General features: G+C 40.4%; 1 protein-coding gene across 2 annotated transcripts in view; it reads right to left on the bottom strand.

Moving 5' to 3' along the window:
• The window catches only part of GABBR2 (gamma-aminobutyric acid type B receptor subunit 2), an 810,498-nt gene that overhangs the window by 219,274 nt on the left and 569,687 nt on the right, over nucleotides 1-21,537 (bottom strand). For both annotated transcript variants that reach the window (XM_089687541.1, XM_089687542.1), the window contains exon 11: nucleotides 21,310-21,442. In XM_089687541.1, coding sequence (XP_089543667.1) covers nucleotides 21,310-21,442 — 133 coding nt within the window. The remainder of the gene's footprint in view (nucleotides 1-21,309; nucleotides 21,443-21,537) is intronic.

Genomic DNA, 21,537 nt, shown 5'->3' with positions numbered 1-21,537 from the left:
GCAGTACTCGCGTACCCCAGAATAAAGAGTCTGCTCAATGTATCTTATTGCTGAAATGAACCAACTGCTGCTGCCACAAAAGGCCTTACAACTGAAACCAACTTCATTCCTGTAATAAGATGACCGCTGGTCCCCACCTCCCTGACATACTTCCGGTCTGAACTGCGATTGTGCAAGCACTCCACATGCTTGCACATCTACTTTGAGTAATCCCATGTATGCGCCTCTATTAGTGAAAAATGCAGAAACAAACCCTGAGCTTTCTCAAGACCAGGGAAACATCACGCAAAAGGGCCAGCAGTGCCATAAACAATGCCATAAAAAAAGAGGCCACTCATAGACATGGTTAAGGACAGGGACACAGCCTTTATCCATGATGGCAGGTTTAGTCACTATGGACCTTCAGGATCTCAGTCCCCTTCACATTATTCCACTGCCCTAAAACTGTACCACACCCTACTGGAACAGTTTGGTCAGTACCAAATTGCGCAGGGTTATATAAACGTAGGGTCCAGTGCCGAATAAATCACATTTAAGGGCAGTCCCCAGCAGGGTACATCCATCATAGCCTCCCAGTCTTAAGAATCTCTCTTCTTCTTATCTTTCTCTTGATTCTTTGATCACTCTAGAAATTGGTCATACTATACAGAGGGTTGTACTTTAGTGACTATTACCTTCAAAACTGAAGTACTTCCTGTATAGGATGGGTTATATGGGGGGGACTTCATGTCTGTTTGTTCTTCCAGTGTCCATTCACCTATGGGTGGCACATAACCCTAGTAGTCATGATTTATAGCTTGCTCTGTGTCCCGTGATGTATAAGAAAGAGAACCCATTTTCTGCCCGACAATGCCATCACACCGTACTGTATCTATGGAGGAGCAGTGATGTTATCCTAGGACAGGAACACAGAACACAGAACACCTCCTCCTCTCCTCTTTTCCATAGCATAGGGAAGAGGTCTTTTAATCCAGAGACAGAGTACTAGGGGCAAGTCTAACATTTTACTTTTTGTCTTTTCAGAGAAACTACAATGAAAGACAATTACTGTAGATTGTTTCTCTTTGCTTTATCAGTAATGGCAACATTGATGATGAATTGAATGTACTACCCGTCTTTTTGTAAATGTGAAGAGAATCCAACTGTCAGACTAATTTCATATACCTTATGGTGAAAAAGATATAAGAAAGATGAGATGCTTGAATATTAATTTTCAAAAGTGTAAATGATTTTGGAAACATCCTTATTCATTCTTGATAATACAATAATATTACATTTTAAGAAGGTCACTTTGAGATAGAAAAAACATGTTTCATGGAAGGTAAAAGATGGTCTTTGACAGATGGAAGTAGGAGTTCTGGCAGTAGCGTCCTATTCACAGATAAACTTGCTAATGCTTGGATAAAATGCACTGCCTCTAATTCCTATTTTTCCCCAGTGTTTATTAAAGGAAGTGTTTTTGAACTACAGACAAGATTAATAAATAAAAACTTTTGGACCATACACATGCATCTAAAACATTGTTGGCTTTGTTTTTTTTCTAGTTTGCTATGTTTCCCAGACCTGTCCTTTTGCCAGTAATTTATTTGCAGAGGAGCTACATAATATTAAAATGGCATATTATCTTATATAAATTTTACAGATCTTAAACACACTGACGGTATTGTTTTTGGTAAGAAAAATGTGACCAAAGACTCATTACAAAAAGGTGCTTATGGATGCAATTTGGCTATGTTCCAAGGTTGGATTTCTTTAGTGTCTTTATGAGTATTTACTCCTTTTTCCTTCTAAAAACAGATTCATAACATTTATGAAAAAAACTAACTCCCTGACAGCTTTTTAGCTGCTTTGCAATTGCAAGAAAGGTCACTAAAAATGAACTGTTCCTCTACCCCAGTGGTTCTCAACCTGGGGGTCGAACGACCCTTTCACAGGGGTCGCCGAAGACCATTGGAAAACACATGTTTCCGATGGTCTTAGGAACCAAGACACTGCTCGTCTATCCGTCCTCAGGCGGGTCACGCCCACATACGAGTACCTGGCGTGATGACATCATCGTGCCAACCCCATCACATACACCCCGTGCAAAAACAGGTGTATGTGACAGGGTTGGTGCCATAATGTACTTATGTGGACCAGTCACACATGTGTAAAGAGCAGCTACTGTGTAGAAAGCAGCTACTGTGTTGAAAGCAGCAGTATTGGAGGTAAAACAACACTTCATGAATTATAATTACTGGGTAAATGTAAAATCATCAACTACTGCAAAAAAAAAAATATCTGTACCATGGGAACTTAATCTGGATGCGGATCGGTCTTTTTATATGCAGCTGTGGTTGATGTGAATACTGTCCCCTTGTGATAGTAACAGGTATGTAAAAAAAACAAACACAGAGAATGGTAAATCATAGGAAACTTTAATGAACTGTATTTACTGAACTATGCCATGTATCATCTTTTGTATTATTAAAGCTATTTTTATATATTATTATAAATAATTTTATGGTTGGGGGTCACCACAACATGAGGAACTGTATTAAAGGGTCACGGCATTGGGAAGGTTGAGAACCACTGCTCTACCCCAACTTCAGCATCCCCCTGTGCTGCTTATTTCTTTCTCTACAGTATTTTCCTATACTGTTCCCCCTGCTTGCCTTCAGTCCCCTGCATGTAGTGTCACCCCTGCTCCCTTTGCCTCCAATGCCCCTCTGTATATTAAAAGACATCCTGTGGCCTAAAATACACTTAACATACCACTGTCAATGGGTAGGCACCCTCATACATGCATACTGGCAAAAAAGCAATCTTTTAACTGCTTCCTGTCCACCCATAGCCTAAAGATGGTGGGCAGAAAGCAGCGCTCATGCGGGCTAACGTACCTGTACATCAACCCGCACCAGAGGTTCCTGCGTGGCTCACAGAGCACACACAGAGCATGCACCTGGTAATCCGTGTGTCACCAAGACACAGTGGATGGCATTACTGCTGTATCCAGGTGGTCACAATGTATTGTACCATCTGATTGCAGTGTCCAATCATAGCAATCACATAGTAAACAATATCAAATGAAAGTAAGCATTAGTTCTCTCTGCTCTCAGTGTGAGAGTAGAGAAAAGTGGTCCTGCAGCCTGTGATTGTACAGCAGACTGTCAGGCTGATCGTACACTCCAAATCTGCAGTGCCAGCCAGCTCTAGTTTCCCTGAATACTGCCCCAGTGTCCCCAATCACTGCCCCAGTGTAGTCCCTAAAACAACATGCAGCCAGCACCTGTTACCTGTCCCAGTGCTCACAAAAACACAGCCATACACCATACCAATGTCCTGATCACCGCCATACCAGTATCCTGATCACTGCCATACCCCATACCAGCGCCATGATCACCACCATAGGCCATACTAGCGTCCTGATCATCACCTTAAACTTACCAGTGCCCTGACAACCGCCAAACCCCATACCAGCATCCTGATCACTGCAATACCCCATACCAGTGTTCTGATCACCCTGTATGCCATAACAGCATCCTGATCACCACCATAGCCAATACCAGCGTTCTGATCACCCCATATGCCGTACAAGTGTCCTGATCACCACCTTATCCCATATGAGCGTTTTTATCAACCCATATATCATATCAGGGTCCAGATTACTGCCATACACTGTACCAACATCCTGATCACCTCCATACCCCATACAAGCGTCCTAATCAATGCTATACCCCATACCAGCATCCTGATCACCACCGTACCTCATGCCAATGTCCTGATGACCTCCATACCCTTAGTTTATAGACTCTATAACTTTCACACAGACTAAATAATACACACTGTTTTGGGTTATTTTACCCAAAAAATGTAGCAGAATATATTCTGGCCTAAATTTATCAAGAAATATTATTTATTTGCAAAATTTTATAATAAAAACTAAGCAAAAAATTTTTTTTTCAACATTTATGGTATTTTTACATTTATTTAGCAAAAAATAAAAAAAACCCTGTGGTGATCAAATACCACTAAAATAAATCTCTAGTTTTGTGGAAAAAATTGATAAAAATTTCATTTGGCTACAGTGTTGCATGACCACGCAATTGTCATTCAAAGTGCAACAGTGCTGAAAGCTGAAAATTGGCCTGGACTAGAAAGAGGTGAAAGTGTCCAGATTTGAAGTGGTTAAACCTTTGACCATTGATGACAGAATAATTCCTTGCACATTGGTTGCTTTAATGCAGTTTGAGCTGATTTTGTTCATTTTGATACTCACTGAGGTTTGTTTATTTCTTTAGGAAGTAGAATGATCACTTAGCTTAGTGTACCTATGTTTTATTTTTTCAATAATCCAATCATGGGAAAGAATTTTTTTTCCCTTGCCCTGAAAATTGGGCATTTGATAGCGAGCACAGGTTCACCGGTCTAATGGACTTTCTGCTCCTTTAGAAAATCAAGCCCACTGACTGGCCTTCTGCCTGAATGGCCTGACCTTGATTCATATACATTATATTGCTGTGGGTCTTCGTAAAAGAGGAAGGGAAGATTCATGTCACTACAAAAAGGAATTTTAGAATGAAATAGACATTTTAATTAAGATAGAAGCTGCTAAGGAAGTTTTCCATTTTTTTGCAATTTCTGTAATTTAATTGTGGGTCACTATATTAATTAAGGTATATCTTGATGTACACAGTGTTTAAGAAGGACAACTGAAGATCTATAAATAGTGAACAAACAAACGGCACGGACGTTTGACTGGCTCTTTGCCTGCTCGGCTTCACAATGCACTGTGCCCTGACAGTGCATTGTGATTGGCCAAAGCATAGCACCTGAACACAGGTCAGGTGCTATGCTTTGGCCAATCACAGGGCATGATGACATCACAATCCTGCCCCTTGTGACATCATCACCCTATTTAAGAACTGTCATCCTGGCGCAGCTGTCAGAAGGCGGGAGCCAGCATCAAGGGCGTAGTGTTTTTTTTCTTTTTTCGGGTTGGCGGTGGAGGCGGGCATCGTGATTGACATTGGATCTACTTCGGGGGACTTTTTTTATTCTTGCTTTTATTAAAGGACTTGTCAAAGATTGTCTTCTGTCATTTTTACACTACACTTCTTATGTTTGTGAATGGGTACCATGTACCCCATACTCATTCACATGGGGATCTGGGTGCTCCCTTGTTAAAGGGGCACCCAGATTCTGATAAGCCCCCGCAGACCCCCACAACCACTGGCCAGGGTTGTGAAGAAGAGGCCCTTGCCCTCATCGGCAAGGGGACATGTCCCAATACCTAGGGCATGTGGCCTGGTAAGGCCCAGGGAGAGGAGGAATTGTTCCTCCCCCCATTTTTAGCCTGCCAGGAATGTGCTTGGATTAAGGGTCTGGTAGGAATTTAGGGTGGACCCCACGCTTTCCCCCCCATTTTTGGGGAGGGTGGGGTTCCCCTTAAAACTCCTACTAGGCCTAAAGGGCCTGGTATGGCTTTTAGGGGGAACCCCACGCACTTACAAAAATAAAATACCGTGGGGTCCCTTCTAACCTTCCTACCAGACCTAAAGGGTCTGGTATAAATAAGAAGGGGAGACCCATGCTGTTTTTTTTTCTTTTAATAAAAATTTCATTTTTTTTTTAAATGTCAGTCCTGCTGCAGCAGGTTCTATACATTGTACAGATGTGCAACTTTGCAGGTAGTTTAAGGGGACCCCCAGACATGATATTTCAAGGAATTTTAAAAAACAATTTTCACTTTAAACAATGAAAAATGACTGCCTCTTTAAAAACAGTACTTTTTGAAATGTTTTTTTTTCACGGATTCATGTCCCTCAGGGCAATACCCAAGTCCCCAAACCCCTTTTATAGACAATAACTTGCATATAAGCCTTCAAAATGGGCACTTTTGAATTTAAGTCCGAGTCCCATAGACTTGCATTATGTTTGAGGTAGAACTTTCTTTAGGTTCGAATGTTCTACAGCGAACCCAACAGTGGGGTGTTCACACCATCACTATCTATAAATAAGTAGTTATTTCTCCCATACCAGCAGGTTTTTCTGCATTCATTCCTATGTTAATGTCAACAATACTGCGGATGCGATGCACTTCACTAACCTGTGCAGCTAACCCGTGCAACAGACAAACTTAACTTTTATCATAACTGTATGGAGGGGGGGTTACTAAAACGTATCAGAGACAAGTTCTCAATTGATGCTGTTGCCCATAGCAACCAATCAGCTTATATCTTTAATTTATTCCACATGGCTCATTAAATTCAAATTTCAAATATAAAGGCTGATTGGCAGCGTTCCAAAGACAATGTTTTTCTCTGACACTTTTTATCATTTCCCCTTTGTGTGGTTGGTCTTTACATTATACTTCTCCCTTATATGAAATTATGCTGATACTCATAATGTATCTATGGCCATATTGCGATTTTTTATTTGAGCATAGCAGATCCAAACAAAGCAGTGTGCTTACAGTGAAACACACACACAACCCCCATAGTAAAACACCACACAGCGCACAGTTAACCCTTTGATCACACCACATGTTAACCCCTTCCTGCCCAGTGCCATTAGTACAGTGTCAGTGTTTTTTATTAGCACTGATCACTGTGTTGGAGTCACTGGTGATGTCAGTGACACCAAGTCAGTTTCTCCCTGTGTCAGGATGCCAGCCGCAGTCCCGCTATAAGTCGCTTATCACCACCATTACTAGTAAAAGAATAATCCAGTATATATACCACCATTTGTAAACGCTATAACTTTCACATAAACCAATGAATTTACATGTATTGGGATTTGCTTTAGCAAAGATATATAGCAGAATACATTTTAGCCTAAATTTATGATGAAATTTGATTTTTAAAGGATTTTTACTGGACATGTTTAATAGCAAAAAGTCAAAACTATTGTTTTTTTTAAAAAAAATGTTGGCCTTTTTTAGTTTATAGGCGATCAAATACCAACAAAAGAAAGCTCTATTTGTAGGAAAAAAAGGACATAAATTTAATTTGGGTGCAGCAATACATGACTGCACAATTGTCAGTTAATGTAATGCAGCGCCGTATCGGAAAAAATGGCCTGGTCTGGAACAGGGGTAAATCCTCTGAAGGGCAAGTGGTTAGTTCTAAGCTCCTTTATAGAAACATTGCCACTAGATCATTATAGATGTAGATAGCTAGTTTTTATGATTTTTTTTACTCTTAGAACAGGAGTCAAAATGTAACCACTTCATAAACAGTCTTTTTAGGTTAGCCATACAGTATAGATCTAATAGATTCATTCATTCACTCTAAACAGCATGTGTAAAGGAATCTCATTGATGATTCGATTTTCTTTTCTGCAACCTCCAGTTGCAGGAAAGAAAATTGCTCAATTGTGACTGTGGCTGTGTATCACTGACTGTGTTGATGGGGGAATGCCTCTTGAGTACAACCAGTCTATTTGATTATTTACATGCGATTCGGGATGACTACTGCTAACAATGATTACTGCTAACGGCTATAGCCACCAGCAGTTATCCCATGTACAAAATCCAACAGACTGGTTGTACCCAAGTCTGTTGGTGGATCAGCATGCTCATAGAAGGATCAAATCTTGACCGGTCCCTGCTGAACCCGCCAAGATTTGATCCACCTGTGGCCCACTTAAGTCCTGTTTAGGTTCTGTGCAAGTTGCTTACCCTTGGCACAGTGACCACAGGGGGTTGAACTCTCATTTGTTCTATTACTACAATGCAGTCTCTGTTTAGACGAGGTGAGGAGGAGGGGTGTTGATGTCACAATCTGGGATTTTTTTGAAGATCAATTTAAGGAGAGGCTGTTCTTGGGGGAGCCATCTGCAAATTATTAAATACATATACTATGGTGACAGATTGGGAGATCTTTACAGTCAGATGTTATAACTAAATTGTCTGTGTAATTGGCAGCCATTGAAAGGACTAAAAGAGAGGGACAGCATTTAAGGAGAAAAATTAGATGAGTCTAGCTGCAGATTTCATGTTGGATTGTGGAAGGGTGCCAGCTTGTCAGTTTGTAGACCAAAGAGAACAACAATCCAAGCCAAGATACCGTGAAGACATGTCGTAACATTTAAGTCATGGCATGTGTGAGGAAGTGATGGAGGCAGGAAAGGTTATGAGATGACAGGTGGTAGTTATGATATTTTTGTTGAACTTGGTTGATGCACTGCTTGTTTGACTTAGCCTCTTATGACACACGTTTCATTGAAAGTATTTAGCAACACTGATGTATTTGCCTTGAATTCACTCTCATGAGAAACAGTTTATCCCACATTGACCCACCACCTGACAATGTTTCCCTTCTGCTAAATAACAGATCCTGAAGGTTTGCTGTAATGTCAACGACAGCACCTTATTTTTGTCATAGACTCAAAATCCATGTCTTTTTGCCATTTCCTGATGTATCCACTACTGTCTAAGTGATTTTCTTAATCTAGCATTGTTTCTACCTCTTTTGATGGACATTTGTGGCATTTTCCCTTATGATATCAACATGTGGTGTGCGGCATTTTGTAGTTTCCGACAGATGTTTCAGCAGTATACATGGTAGTTAACTCTGATGGGCAGTATTTTTGGTATTTTTGTCTGTGATTCACTGTGACAATGATGACTGTGAGAATGATGACCATATTATGTGACAGTTTCCTTTATGACCCTAACAGCCATTGTATAACATTTTCCCATTGGCTTTGAAAGTTCTGTGTGGCATTTTCTTTTGCCCCTTGACACTTCTGTGTTTTCCCTTTCTAGTATTGAAGTGTGTTTACTGTGAAATGTTGCACTGTGACACTGAATCTGATCCTTTTTTTTCTTGCAGGTTTGGTTGCCATTTGCGAGCAGGCAAAAATATAAATCAAAGAAGAATGTTTTGCAAAGTTGACTTTTCAGGAATTAGACCCTGCATTTCAACACCAGAAACTGTCTGGTATTGGGAAGTCATCATCTTTATAGTGAACAAATGGGGTAAAAAAAGAGCAATACACCTACTCAATTGGGAAAAAATAAAATCAATTCCTCTAAAAGCATTGCACACTGCCTTCATAAAGTAATTGTCACTATTAAAAAAATTCATGAACACAATAATGATGTACTGTCTGGCAGATAGAACCATATTGCACAGTGGAAAGACTCTAGGGTCCTAGTGACAGGTTTAGTTCTGTAAGAAAATAAAGTTTGGAGTCACTGGAAGCACCCTCAGCCATTGGATTGACAGATGGAGAGAAATCTAAAGTGGGATTTCCTACCAGAACTTAATCTCACCTACAGAAACATGAGGAAGACTCTGCCTACAGCTGCAGCTGGGGCTGGCCCCATCTCCGACCAATGAAACAGCTTAGGGAGCCCAGGAAAAGTAAAAGTGGGCAACCAGAGAAGCATGAGGAACATTAGCGGAGATTCCAAAGGGAGACAGTTGCTATGCAGGGAATATGAAGCCTATCAGCAGCAGAGAAGGACCCACTAGGCACCAGGGAGATTCCTAGGGACATGAACGAACCAGAGGTGGTAGCAAGGGGGGACTTCAGCAAGGACAGAGACTGAGCTGCCTGAGATATCCAAGAGGTCACCAGGGAAGAGGTTCAGGCTAGAGATAAGAGAGACAGGACAGTGTGGGCTTCCTCTTGCCTTACCCCCCCAGATTTTTCAGAAGTGCACAGAACACCAGGGGCAGTATGGCCCGACTTCCACCTATCATCCTCCAGTTGTGTGACCTACAGTGCATCCATCATCACCCAGACTGCCAGAGCACCCATCAGAGGACAACTCTTGTCAGGGGGACATCTACACTGCACTGGCGTAGTGAGAGGCCATTTGGCCACCTCTGTGTAGTGAACTTGCTGCTGTAAAGGGGATTTGCTGTCACCAGTAGAGTTCTGACTAGGAAGATTCCATTTGCCTTCCTTCTTGTGTATCAGTGAATTGTTGGGTTCAGTTAGGATCGGTCACCACTAGGAAAGGCAGAAGAACCGAAAAATTCAGTAGCTCTTGAGATGTTCAGTGATATATTTACTGCATTGTGTCCAGGACCCCTTTCCAGCTCTACATGTTGCTATGCTATGTGAAATAATATGGTTTTGTGAAATAAAAAAAATGTACTGTAAATCTCTGTAATTTCAGAAGGTTTTTCCACTGTACATACTGTACATGTACATCCACTGTACTTAACAACAAAATGTACCTTTAAAAATAAGATTCCTGACAATATAGAGTTAGGATCTCTCATCAGATTGGAGTTTCTAGAATCTTTTGGCCTAACGGTCTGATTACGTAATACTCTGTCAGCCTGAGACACCTATTTTATTGCTTTATTTGCTGTTTGAAATCTTCCCTGTATTATTGCAGTAGCTTTGCATGCAGCAGGTGGTATAAATTCTGCATATAGAGTGCCAAACTGACAGATTTATTCCCAGGTCCAATTACAAAGTAATGCCTTTACAGGCTTTAGTGGCCCTGTAATTCATCTGTATACATAGTGTCCTTAAACAACTGTGTGACTCACATATACTAAAATAATCACTGGTTTTGCTCCAAATTCTTTACTGGCAAGAAGTTCTAGCTTCTTTAGCTAGTAAGTGTTGAAGCAACATGCTCACATGAAATGATTTTCTGCAGGGTGGACTGAAGGTGAAAAACATTTTTAATTTCTGAGACAAAATGTGAACTGGGGCTTTAGAATATTGCAATAATATTGAGTGGTTGACTTCTGTTCAACACCCCTGTTGGATAAAAGCTGCTCAATCAGTGCTGCAGGCAATAGGCTGCAGCACTGATCTTGTATTCTGACAGCAGGGGACCCTCCTCTCTGTTGGAATAGAATAGTGCAATTGGGAGGTTTCTCCCATCCACCTTGTAGATGGTGGAATCGATTCTATATTTTTCGTTCAGTCTGCTGTCTGAAAGAAAAAAAACTTACCATGTATGACCAGCTTTAGTCTTAAATCTAGGTTATACGCAGCTATCTTCAGGTCACTGGCAAAAAAAACTTGCAAGGACATCCCATATAAAACCCTTCCCCGCAAACCTTTTCTTTGTAGCAAGCATAAGGGATATCATAAATAACAGGGAAGAGACCGGTGTCCTGGAAAGAAATGGATTTTACTAGTAAGTCAAAAATCCTTTTTCCTTAACCATACAGCAGATGACACAGGATCCTTATCTTAGCCATGGGCCATCTTAAAGCAGTCCAACTGGAGGGGTGGCAATACAGCAACCAAATTCTAACAGGCACATGACAACAGGTCATAGATAGGTTCTAAAGAAACTCAGAAAACATTTTGAAGAACCTTACACCCGAAACTGTAATCATAGAGTTGGACAAATGAGAATGAGCAACAGCGATATAAACTTGAACAGCATCTACCACATCCAAGTAATGGGAGTGAAACTTAAAAAGGATGTACAGAACCCTGTATCACTCTCCAGTGGTACACATTTTCCTTACAAATGATAGGACTGCTTTTATACCTATTCAGAGAAATACCAGGCAAGGTTGCCCCTTGTTCTCATTATTTGCCATTACAATGGAACCATTGGCCATTTCTTTATGTTCTAATCCTGATATTAAAAGTATCTATTGTGGACTGCTTTTACGTTCTCCTGCACTCACAATCACCTCCAATCTATTGTGGACAGTTTGAATATAAATGTGTCCTTTTTGCAGATGATGTGCTCATGTATATAACCTTTCACACAACCATACCTAATAACTTATACTCTTGAAACTATTCTTGTGGATATCTGGGCTAACAGTAAGCAAGAATAAATCTGTGGCGTTAAATATAGATTTACTACCTTCTCCGGTTACACTTCTTCAAACTAATGTTGCATTTCAATGGGCCTACAAATAGCTCAACTAGCTCTTATCACATTTGGTGGCTTGACTCCACAATGGGTTGATATGGAAGCATTACTGTGCCCTGTATGTTCCATTGCTGCCCTGATGTGGATTCCTAGTTGGCTATATCCTCTCATTCTATGTCCTACCTTATCTTATTCACTAGCCATATGGGATAGACACAAAGCAAGGAAGAAACACCATACTCTTTTGTCTTCTTTATGGAATAATATACTGCATTTTCTGTGGTTCTCTCCTCCCAACTATAACTGGTGGGAAAAAAAGGCGTATTACAAATAAGAGACTTTTTGTTTTGAGATGATCTGCACTCTGGATTATTACTAAACTAAATTGCAACTACCTTTATCAGAACTATTTCAACATAGGGACAAACTGAAACATAGCAGCAATCCCTTGTCTTGGACTCTATTTGAAAGCTCTTGACTAGAGACTAGCGACTAGAGATCCAATAAAAGTATGAATTTCCATATTATATAGTCATCTACTGGACTCAGTTCATAAACTTGCTTTATAGAATATTGGGAAAAAGAACTAAATATAATCTTAGATCTACCAATGTGGCAAGGCATAATAAATACCTTGTCCATGATTTCTATTAACACAGCTCTAGTAGAATCTAATTACAAAACTGTATTGAAGAAGTATATGTCCCTGGCCAAAATAGCTAAGATAGACTCACAAGCGCCTCCAGCCAAGTGGGTACTATGATCCATATTTGGTGACGATGCCCTAAGGTAACCAGATTTTGGATTAGAATATTCAATCTAGTTTGTTCTGTAACAGGAGTGAACATCACCAGAACGTCAGAGATTGCTCTCTTGCAGAAGCTGGATAATGATATTCCTAGAAATACCAAATGTTCATCACATATACGAGTTTGGCTGCAAGGATCACAATTGTGTGATGTTGGAACCAGCATAAATATGAGTTATTTAAACATCCATCAGACAAAAGGTTACAATTAGGCTACAGTTTTGGGCAACAAGCCCTTCATCAGGCCAAGAAAGGCAGATACATACAGTACTAATACAGCAATACTCATGTATATACTAATAAGACCATCATTAATCAGCTTCAATAAATTACATCATTCAACCAATTCAGAGCCACTGCGTTACCATAGACAATACAACCAAAATCTTTGAAAGAGGATAGGTATACCACTAATTTGTGATCTCTCCACTCATGATTATAGGGGTCCAAAAACAAACACAAAACAAATATATACACGCATCATTCCTGTTCGAAAAATATAAATCATAACCAATGCAATGTATTCAAATTGTGAATGCAAAAAAGTCTCTCTTTTTAATAAGCAATTCCCTATCACATCTTCTTTTAACCACTTCCCTACCACACTATAGCCGAATGATGGCTACAGCGTGGTCATCCAGTTCTGGGAGGGTGTCATATGATGTCCTCCCAAAACGCACTCCCCAGCGGCGCGCACCCGGCACTGTCTGTGATTGCTGTGTCCTTTGGGCACAGATGATCATGTGACATGGTAAAAGGCCAATCACAGCAGCCTTTTACCATGTGATCAGCTGAACACCATGTAAATACACTTGCTAGTTATCGGCAGTACTTTCCTCATGCTGTCACAGCGTGAGACATCTGCACTGATAATCAGTGCCCTGATTATCAGTGCAGCACCAAAAGTGCCCAACAATGCTGCCCATCAATGCCCAACAGTGCTGCCCATGAATGACCAACAGTTCTACCCAGCAGTGCTGGCCATCAGTGCCCAACAGTGCAGCCTATCAGTTCCTGACAGTGCTGCTAATCTTTGCCTGTCAGTCCCGCCAGTCAATGCCACCAGTCAGTGTCATCAGTCAGTCATCAGTCAGTGCCCTTCAGTGCTACCTATTAGTGCCCATCAGTGCTGCATATCAGTTCAGCATCATTTGTGCCTCCTCATCAATGCCCACCAGTGCCGTCCAAACAGTGCTGCCTCATCAGTGCAGCCTATAAGTACCCATCAGTGCTGCCTATCAGTGCCACCTCATCAGTATTCATCAGTGCTGCCTATTAGTGCCCATCAGCGCTGCATATTAGTGCTGCCTCATCAGTGTCCATCAGTGCTGCCTATCAGTGTCCATCACGGCTGCCTCATAAACGCACATCAGTGAAGGAGAAAAATTACCTGTTTGCTAAATTTTATAATAGAAACAGAGAAAACCTTTATTTTTAATTTTCGCTCTTTTTCATTTTTAGTGCAAAAAATAAAACACCCAGTGGTGATTAAATACCACCAAAAGAAAGCTCTATTTGTGTGAAAAAAGTGTAAACGTTTCATATGAGTACAGTGTTGCATGATCGCGCAATTGTCATTCAAAGTGCGACAGCACTGAAAGCTGAAAATTGGCCTGGGCAGGAAGGGGATAAAAGTGCCCGATAGGCAAGTGGTTAGGCTTAGGCACCAAATCAATAATAGTATATTTCAACTGGGACGCTAAAATTCCCTGTTTAACAAAATGCCTTGCCAAAGGCTGTTCTACTCTTTTATCCCTGATTGTATGTTTGTGCCTTGCAATTCTGTCTTTAACTTGCTGGGTTGTCTCCCCTATATACTGTAACAAAGTCCACATGGACACTTAATTACATAGGTAACAAAAGAACTCAAGCAAGTACAGTAGTTATTTATTTTTATAAGATAACCCTGGTGTGGGTGAAGATAAAAACTCCCTTTATTGATATCTGAACAACGAATGCATAATAGGCAAGAAAAATTACCCCTATTTCTGGTACCTAAAAAAAGTAGTAGTAGATGCAGAGGGCAACACACAGCACAAACCACTTGCTTAGAAATTGTCCATCTTCTTCTATCACTACAGAGGAAAATGACAAAATTCTCTAATTTGTGGGTAATTACTCATCAGTATGAGCCAATGTCTTTTAGGACAAGACTTTTTTTTGTGACATTCCATGATATTGATATACGAACAGAATTCAGTTTGTGATCGAGTTTTAATGTGATTAGTCATTAGTGTCATATCCCTTCATTAGAAATACTTGTTCTGAATAACCTTGTGACAGTTACTCATTTTTCCTAATTGATTCATCATGGACAATCTGGGATACATACTGCAAATGGCTCTTCGAGATAGATTTAAATACCAATGATGGATGAAAACTAGTAAAAGTAAGTCATTGATTACAGTCAGTAGGTTTAGTGAAAAGATCACTATAGAGGCAGCCAACATGCAGGTGTACCCTGGTGTCCAGAGATGAGATGTTGGGAACAGGGGCGGACTGACCATTTGGAAACTCGGGCACTGCCCGAGGGTCCGGGGTCAGTAGGGGCCCCATGAGATGCCCCTGGTACCTTTTTCATAGGCTTTTTTGAGTTTGGGCAAGGACACAGGGGACCCATGATCCCCTATTGCCCGGGGGCCCCATGAGTTGTCAGCCCGCCCCTGGTTGGGAAACACCGAATGCAAATGCTTGTGAAACAAAAGAAGAGTGTCAAGGTGACCCTGTTAGATTGCAAAAACATCATCCAGAAACCTTATCCAAGTAAAACCATTTTGTTTAAACAATGAATGTTGATAGAGTATACCCAGTGGGAGATTGCTCACAACAGCCTTAGACGGGTGAGAAGGGTTATTGCCATCTTTGTCCGACATTCTTAGCAGCTGCAGCCCAGGGAGCATCCTTAGATCCTTAGATTGCTGTGCTGATTACTGGCAGAAGGAATAATGAGCTAATCATCTTTGCACCAGGAATACAATGAAAATGGTGTGTATATGTGCAGTAAGCTAAGTGAATCAAATACTTAGCACAATGGCGGCTCCTAGCCATGACCCAGGGGAAGTTCAGTGGAACTTACTGACTAGTAAAACAGCACTTGTGAGATAAAACATGCCTGAACCAGAGCTCCTGCCTATGGCTGTGACACACATTTAAAGCTGAATTCCAGGAATTCAGCAACTTTTTAAAAATCAAAGGCATTCTGTGAGTTAGGCTCAATGAGGTGCCTGTTACTCCCTGGGCTTATCTCTATTATTTCTATCCAACAGGTTTATTGCACTCCAGCAGCATAGCTTCCTGAACTCAAAACAGATGGTTGAGGTACTAGGGTTGTCGGTGCAAATTCCAACCATGGCACCACCTGCCTGGAGTTTGCATGTTCTCCCTGGGCCTGCATGGGTTTCCTCTGAGTAATCCGATTTCCTCCCACACTCCAAAGACATGCTGGTAGGTTAATTGGCTCCTGTCTAAATTGGCCCTAGTATGTATGAATGTAAGTTAGGCTGTATGGCCCTTGAGGGTTAGGGACTGATGTGAATGAACTATATACAGTTGCAAGAAAAAGTATGTGAACCCCTTGGGATTACGTGGCGTTTTGCATGAATTGGGCATAAAATGTGCTCTGAACGTCATCTAAGTCACAACAATAGAAGAACACAGTCTGCTGAACATAATACTACACAAACATTAGATTTTTCCATGGTTTAATTGCTCATAACATGTAAACATTCACAGTGCAGGGAGGAAAAAGTATGTGAGGCCCTAGCTTAATGACTTCTCCAAGAGCTAATTGGAGCCAGAGGTGAGCCAACCTTGACTCCAATCAGTGTGATGATATTGGATATGTTGCTGACAGCTGTCCTGCCCTTAAAAAACACACACCTGTTTTGGGTTTACTGGTTTCAAGAAGCACTGTCTGATGTGAACCATGCCTCGCAGAAAAGAGCTCTCAGAAGACCTACGATCAAGAATTGTTGACTTGCATGAAGCTGGAAAGGGTTACAAAAGTATCTCCAAAAGCCTTGATGTTCATGTGTCCATGGTAAGACAGACTGTCTACAAATGGAGAAAGTTTAGCACTGTTGCTACTCTCCCTAGGCGTGGTCGTCCTGTAAAAATGACTGCAAGAGCACAGCGCAGAATGCTGCATGAGGTAAAGAAGAATCCCAGAGGGTCAGCTAAAGACCTACAGAAATCTCTGGCACATGCTAACATTTTTGTTGACACATCTACAATAAGGAAAACATTGAACAAGAATGGAGTACATGGGAGGACACCACAGAGGAAGCCATTGCTGTCCAAAAAGAATATTGCAGCACGTTTGAAGTTTGCAAAAGAGCACCTGGATGTTCCACAGCACTACTGGCAAAATATACTGTGGACAGATGAAACCAAGATTGAGTTGTTTGGGAAGAACACACAACACTATGTGTGGAGAAAAAAAGGCACAGCACACCAACATCAAAACCTCATCCCCACTGTAAAACATGGCGGAGGGAGCATCATGGTTTGGCGCTGCTTTGCTGCCTCAGGGCCTGGACGGATTGTTGTCATTGATGGGAAAATGAATTCCAGGTTTTATCAAGTCACTTTGCAGGAAAACGTACGACCATCTGTCCGCCAACTGAAGCTCCGCAGAGGATGGGTGATGCAACAGGACAATGACCCAAAGCATACAAGTAATTCAACAAAACAATGGCTGCAACAGCACAGAATACGCCTTCTGGAGTGGCCCAGTCAGAGTCCTGACCTCAACCCAATTGAAATGCTGTGGCATGACCTTAAGAGAGCGATTCACACCAGACATCCCAAGAATATTGCTACACTGAAACAGTTTTGTGAAGAGGAGTGGTCCAAAATGACTCCAGATCGTTGTGCAGGTCTGATCTGCAACTACAGGAAACGTTCGGTTGAGGTTATTGCTGCCAAAGGAGGGTCAACCAGTTATTAAGTCCAAAGGTTCACATACTTTTTCCTTCCTGCACTGTGAATGTTTACATGTTATGTGCAATTAAACCATGGCAACATCTAATGTTTGTGTAGTATTATGTTCAGCAGACTGTGTTCTTCTATTGTTGTAACTTAGATGACGTTCAGAGCACATTTGATGCCCAATTCATGCAAAACTCCACGTAATCCCAAGGGGTTCACATACTTTTTCTTGCAACTGTATGTAAAATTGATGGCGCTATATAAGTACATGAAATAAATAAATACATTTCTAGCAAAATGTTTTTTACAGTATTCTTCCTAAATTTATTAAGTTTTCAGAGGACAGAGATGGCAGAAACTTTTCCTTAGTCTGGTGCCAAGTGACTTGAATAACAAGGCAATTTTGAATTCTGCTCATATCCAATATTTTCGACTGCTAGTTTTAGTACAAATGTAATGTAACATTTATGTCATGTCACTTAGTGACCACGTTACATTGCTCTCTACCAAAGAATCTTCCAGCCCTGTGTCACAGGCATACATATACAGGGTCAAATTAATTATGTGTTGGGGTTCAGGACAAAACCAAGCATCTAAAGAAAACCCCCTCAAAGACAAGGAGAATACACAAACTCAGTGCAGATTGCATTCATCATGTAAAACTGAATCCCGGACAAAAAATTGAGTATAACCACTAAAAGTCCTCTTTTCATTTCATCTCACCTAAACCACTTGCCCTCCCGAGGATTTACCCCCTTAATGGCCAGGCCTCTTTTTGCTACTCGGCGCTGCACTAATTCAACTGATAATTGTGCGGTCATGCAATGCTGCACCCAAACGAAATTTACTTCCTTTTTTCACATAAATAGAGCTTTCTTTCGGTGGTATTTGATCAGCTGTGCGCTTTTTATTTTTCACGCTATAAACAAAAAAAGACCAAAATTTTTGAAGAAAAATGATATTTTTTACTTTCAGCTATAAAAAATATATAGTAAACTCAAAGTTAGTTATAGATTTAGGCCAAAATGTATTCTGCTCCATGTTTTTGGTAAAAAAAATCCCAATAAGTGTATATTGATTGCTTTGTGTGGAAGTTATAGCGTCTACAAACTATGGTATAGATACTGCAATTTACGCCATTTTTTTGGTATACAGCGCTGCACTAGTTTAACGGACAATTGCGCGGTCATGCAATACGGTACATAAATGAAATTTACATCCTTTTTTTCCCACAAATTGAGCTTTCTTTCGGTGGTGTTTGATCGCCTGTGCGTTTTTTATTTTTTGCGCTATAAAAAAAAAGTGAAAATCAAATTTAGCCATAAATTTCTGCCAAAATGTATTCTGCGACATGTCTTTGCTAAAAAAAAACCTAATACGTGTAAATTAATTGGTTTACGTGAAAGTTATAGCGTTTACTGTGTGGACAGATGTTGATTGACAAGATTTATGAATCAGCAGTGAGAACACTTATCACCACATCCCTGCATTATTTAATCAAACTGTAGTGAACACAAGAACATCCTACATGAGAGTGCCAATAATGCTTTGAATTCAGGAGCAGTGCAGAATTGCCACACCATCACAGGAAGTTGCAGTAGGTGGACTTCACTGGTATGCTCAGTATGTATTTGTGGGCTTTGCAAGGGGACTAAGATAAAACTGTAAGTACAAATGAACTTATACAGTATATAAAATAGTATTACATCCTCAATGTTTTTTAGTTTAAGATATTGAACACAATAAAATAGACATTACCCAGTAAAATATTTGTTATTACCTCAGCACTCTTAGTTTACAGTTTTCAATGTTGCTGGAACCAGTCCTCTTAGTGCTGCTTTCCTGAACATCTGGTCCTCAGAGGAAAGGGTTATTATAGGACAGTGAAGTCTCATTCCCTCTGTTACCTTTGAGAAGGGAGGGGAGGAGGGAGGAGGAGGGAGGAGGAGGGAGAAGGAGGGGTGTGCCTTGCCATACTAGGCTATAATGCATTAACCACTTGCCCTCCTGAGGATTTACCCCCGTTCCTGACCAGGCCATTTTTTGCCATACAGAGCGGCGTTATTTTAACTGACAATTGCACGGTCATGCAACGCTGCACCTAAAATGAAATGTATGTCCTTTTTTTTACACAAATAGAGATTTCTTTCGGTGGTATTTGATTGCCTCTGCAGTTTTTATTTTTTGCGCTATAAACAAAAAAGTCCAACAATTTAAAAAAAAAAAAACAATATTTTTGACTTTTTGCTATAAAACATATCCAGTAAGAAAAATATAAATATCAAATTTCACCATAAATGTAGGGCAAAATGTATTCTGCTACATGTCTTTGCTTAAAAAAATCCCAATACGTGTAAATTAATTGGTTTACTTGAAAGTTATAGTGTCTACAAATGGCAACATATATACTTGAATTTTTTTTATTATACTAGAAATGGTGGTGATCAGCGACTTATAGGGGGACTGTGAGTCTGTGGCAGGCATTCTAACACTAACTGACACTGACTAACTGACACTGACATCCCCAGTAACAGTAATATAGTGATGAGTGCTAAAAAAGGCACTGACACTGGGCAGGAAGGGGTTAACATCTGGGGCAATCAAAGGGTTAACTGTGTGCTATGTGCTGCTTTACTGTGTGTGCTATGTGTGGTTTACTAGGGAAACACATTGCTGTGTATTTCTCTGCTGTTTACATACAGACCTCTCCTCTGTCAGTGTTCTTAGGCGATCGCCGGGTGTCAGTGGGGTATCACCGGCCAGGACCCAGTGATTGACAGCTATAGCCGCCAATCGTATGTATATGTGATTTTGCGCAGCCCTGCCACCCTGTAGCAGTATCTGTGCTATAGGGCGACGGGGAAGCGGTTATTACACATAAGGGTTGATTTACTAAAGGCAAATAGGCTGTGCACTGCAAGTGCACTCCGTGTACACTTTAGATCTGAGGGGAACATGCAAGGAAAATAAAAAAACTGCATTTTTGCTTGTACATGATTGGATAAAAGAAATCAGCAAAGCTTTGCCTCATTTCAGAGCTTCCCCTTGGATATAAAGCAAATGTACTTGCAGTGCACAGTATATTTACCTTTAGTAAATCAACCCCACAGTGTAGGGAGATACAATTCCAGTCCCTGCATGCAAGGGTGACTCCATAGGATGCTGTAAGAGAAAGGAGCCACCCTAAAACAGGGAACCTGGGGCAGCAGTCATGGCACCAGAACACAGGCAAGGATTAAAATATAAAGAAACTACATACTCATTAAGTGATTAAATTAGCTGCTGAAATTGCTTAAAAACTGAAGGTTTAATATCCCTTTAAGCAATGCAGTACAATTTTTGTTTTAGATTTCTTCTATAGCATAAATGGAAACATTCACCATAGTATTCCTTTATCTTTTCTAGTACTTACACATTTTGTAGATTTATTATGCACATTTTCTTTACACACGTTACATATAATGCAGATATATTTTGTATTTTGGTTTTTGCTATTTTAAAGAAAAAAAAATAAATTTTTTTTTTTACTTTAAAATTATCCAATTATACTCTGTAGGAGAGTGAGAAGCTCATTTAGAATTTAAACCAGGGTGCTGTGCTTGTTCATAAATGCCTAACTAGGAAAAAATGTTTGTTCAACTGTTCTAACAAGAATGTCAAGCATCATTATCACAACACACCATCATATGATTCACTGTACTATAGAGCCTCTACTGACACTACAGATTCATAAAGGTGAAAAAGGTATAAAAACAGCAGACAGAGAATTACTTACAGTGCATAAAGTCTCAAATGTTTTTGCTGATACAAATGATCCATCAAGGCCAAACAGAAATATAGATGCATAGGAAAGCATTCCTCCAAGGATAATAAGGTTATTCATATAAGGACTAGACATCTTTATTGACCTGCCAAAAGAAAGACACAGACAATTTATGGCACAGAAAATTGCTCAGCTAACATAAACAGCAAATTATGTTATTTGTATTTGCTTTTAATTGTG

Source organism: Staurois parvus, unplaced genomic scaffold (genome assembly GCF_062004578.1).
Source record: "Staurois parvus isolate SC_StPar_1 unplaced genomic scaffold, SC_StPar_1.0 ptg000429l, whole genome shotgun sequence".
NCBI classification, from domain to species: domain Eukaryota; kingdom Metazoa; phylum Chordata; class Amphibia; order Anura; family Ranidae; genus Staurois; species Staurois parvus.
Note: the sequence above shows the minus strand (reverse complement) of the source record. Positions and strands in the feature narration are given on the sequence as shown.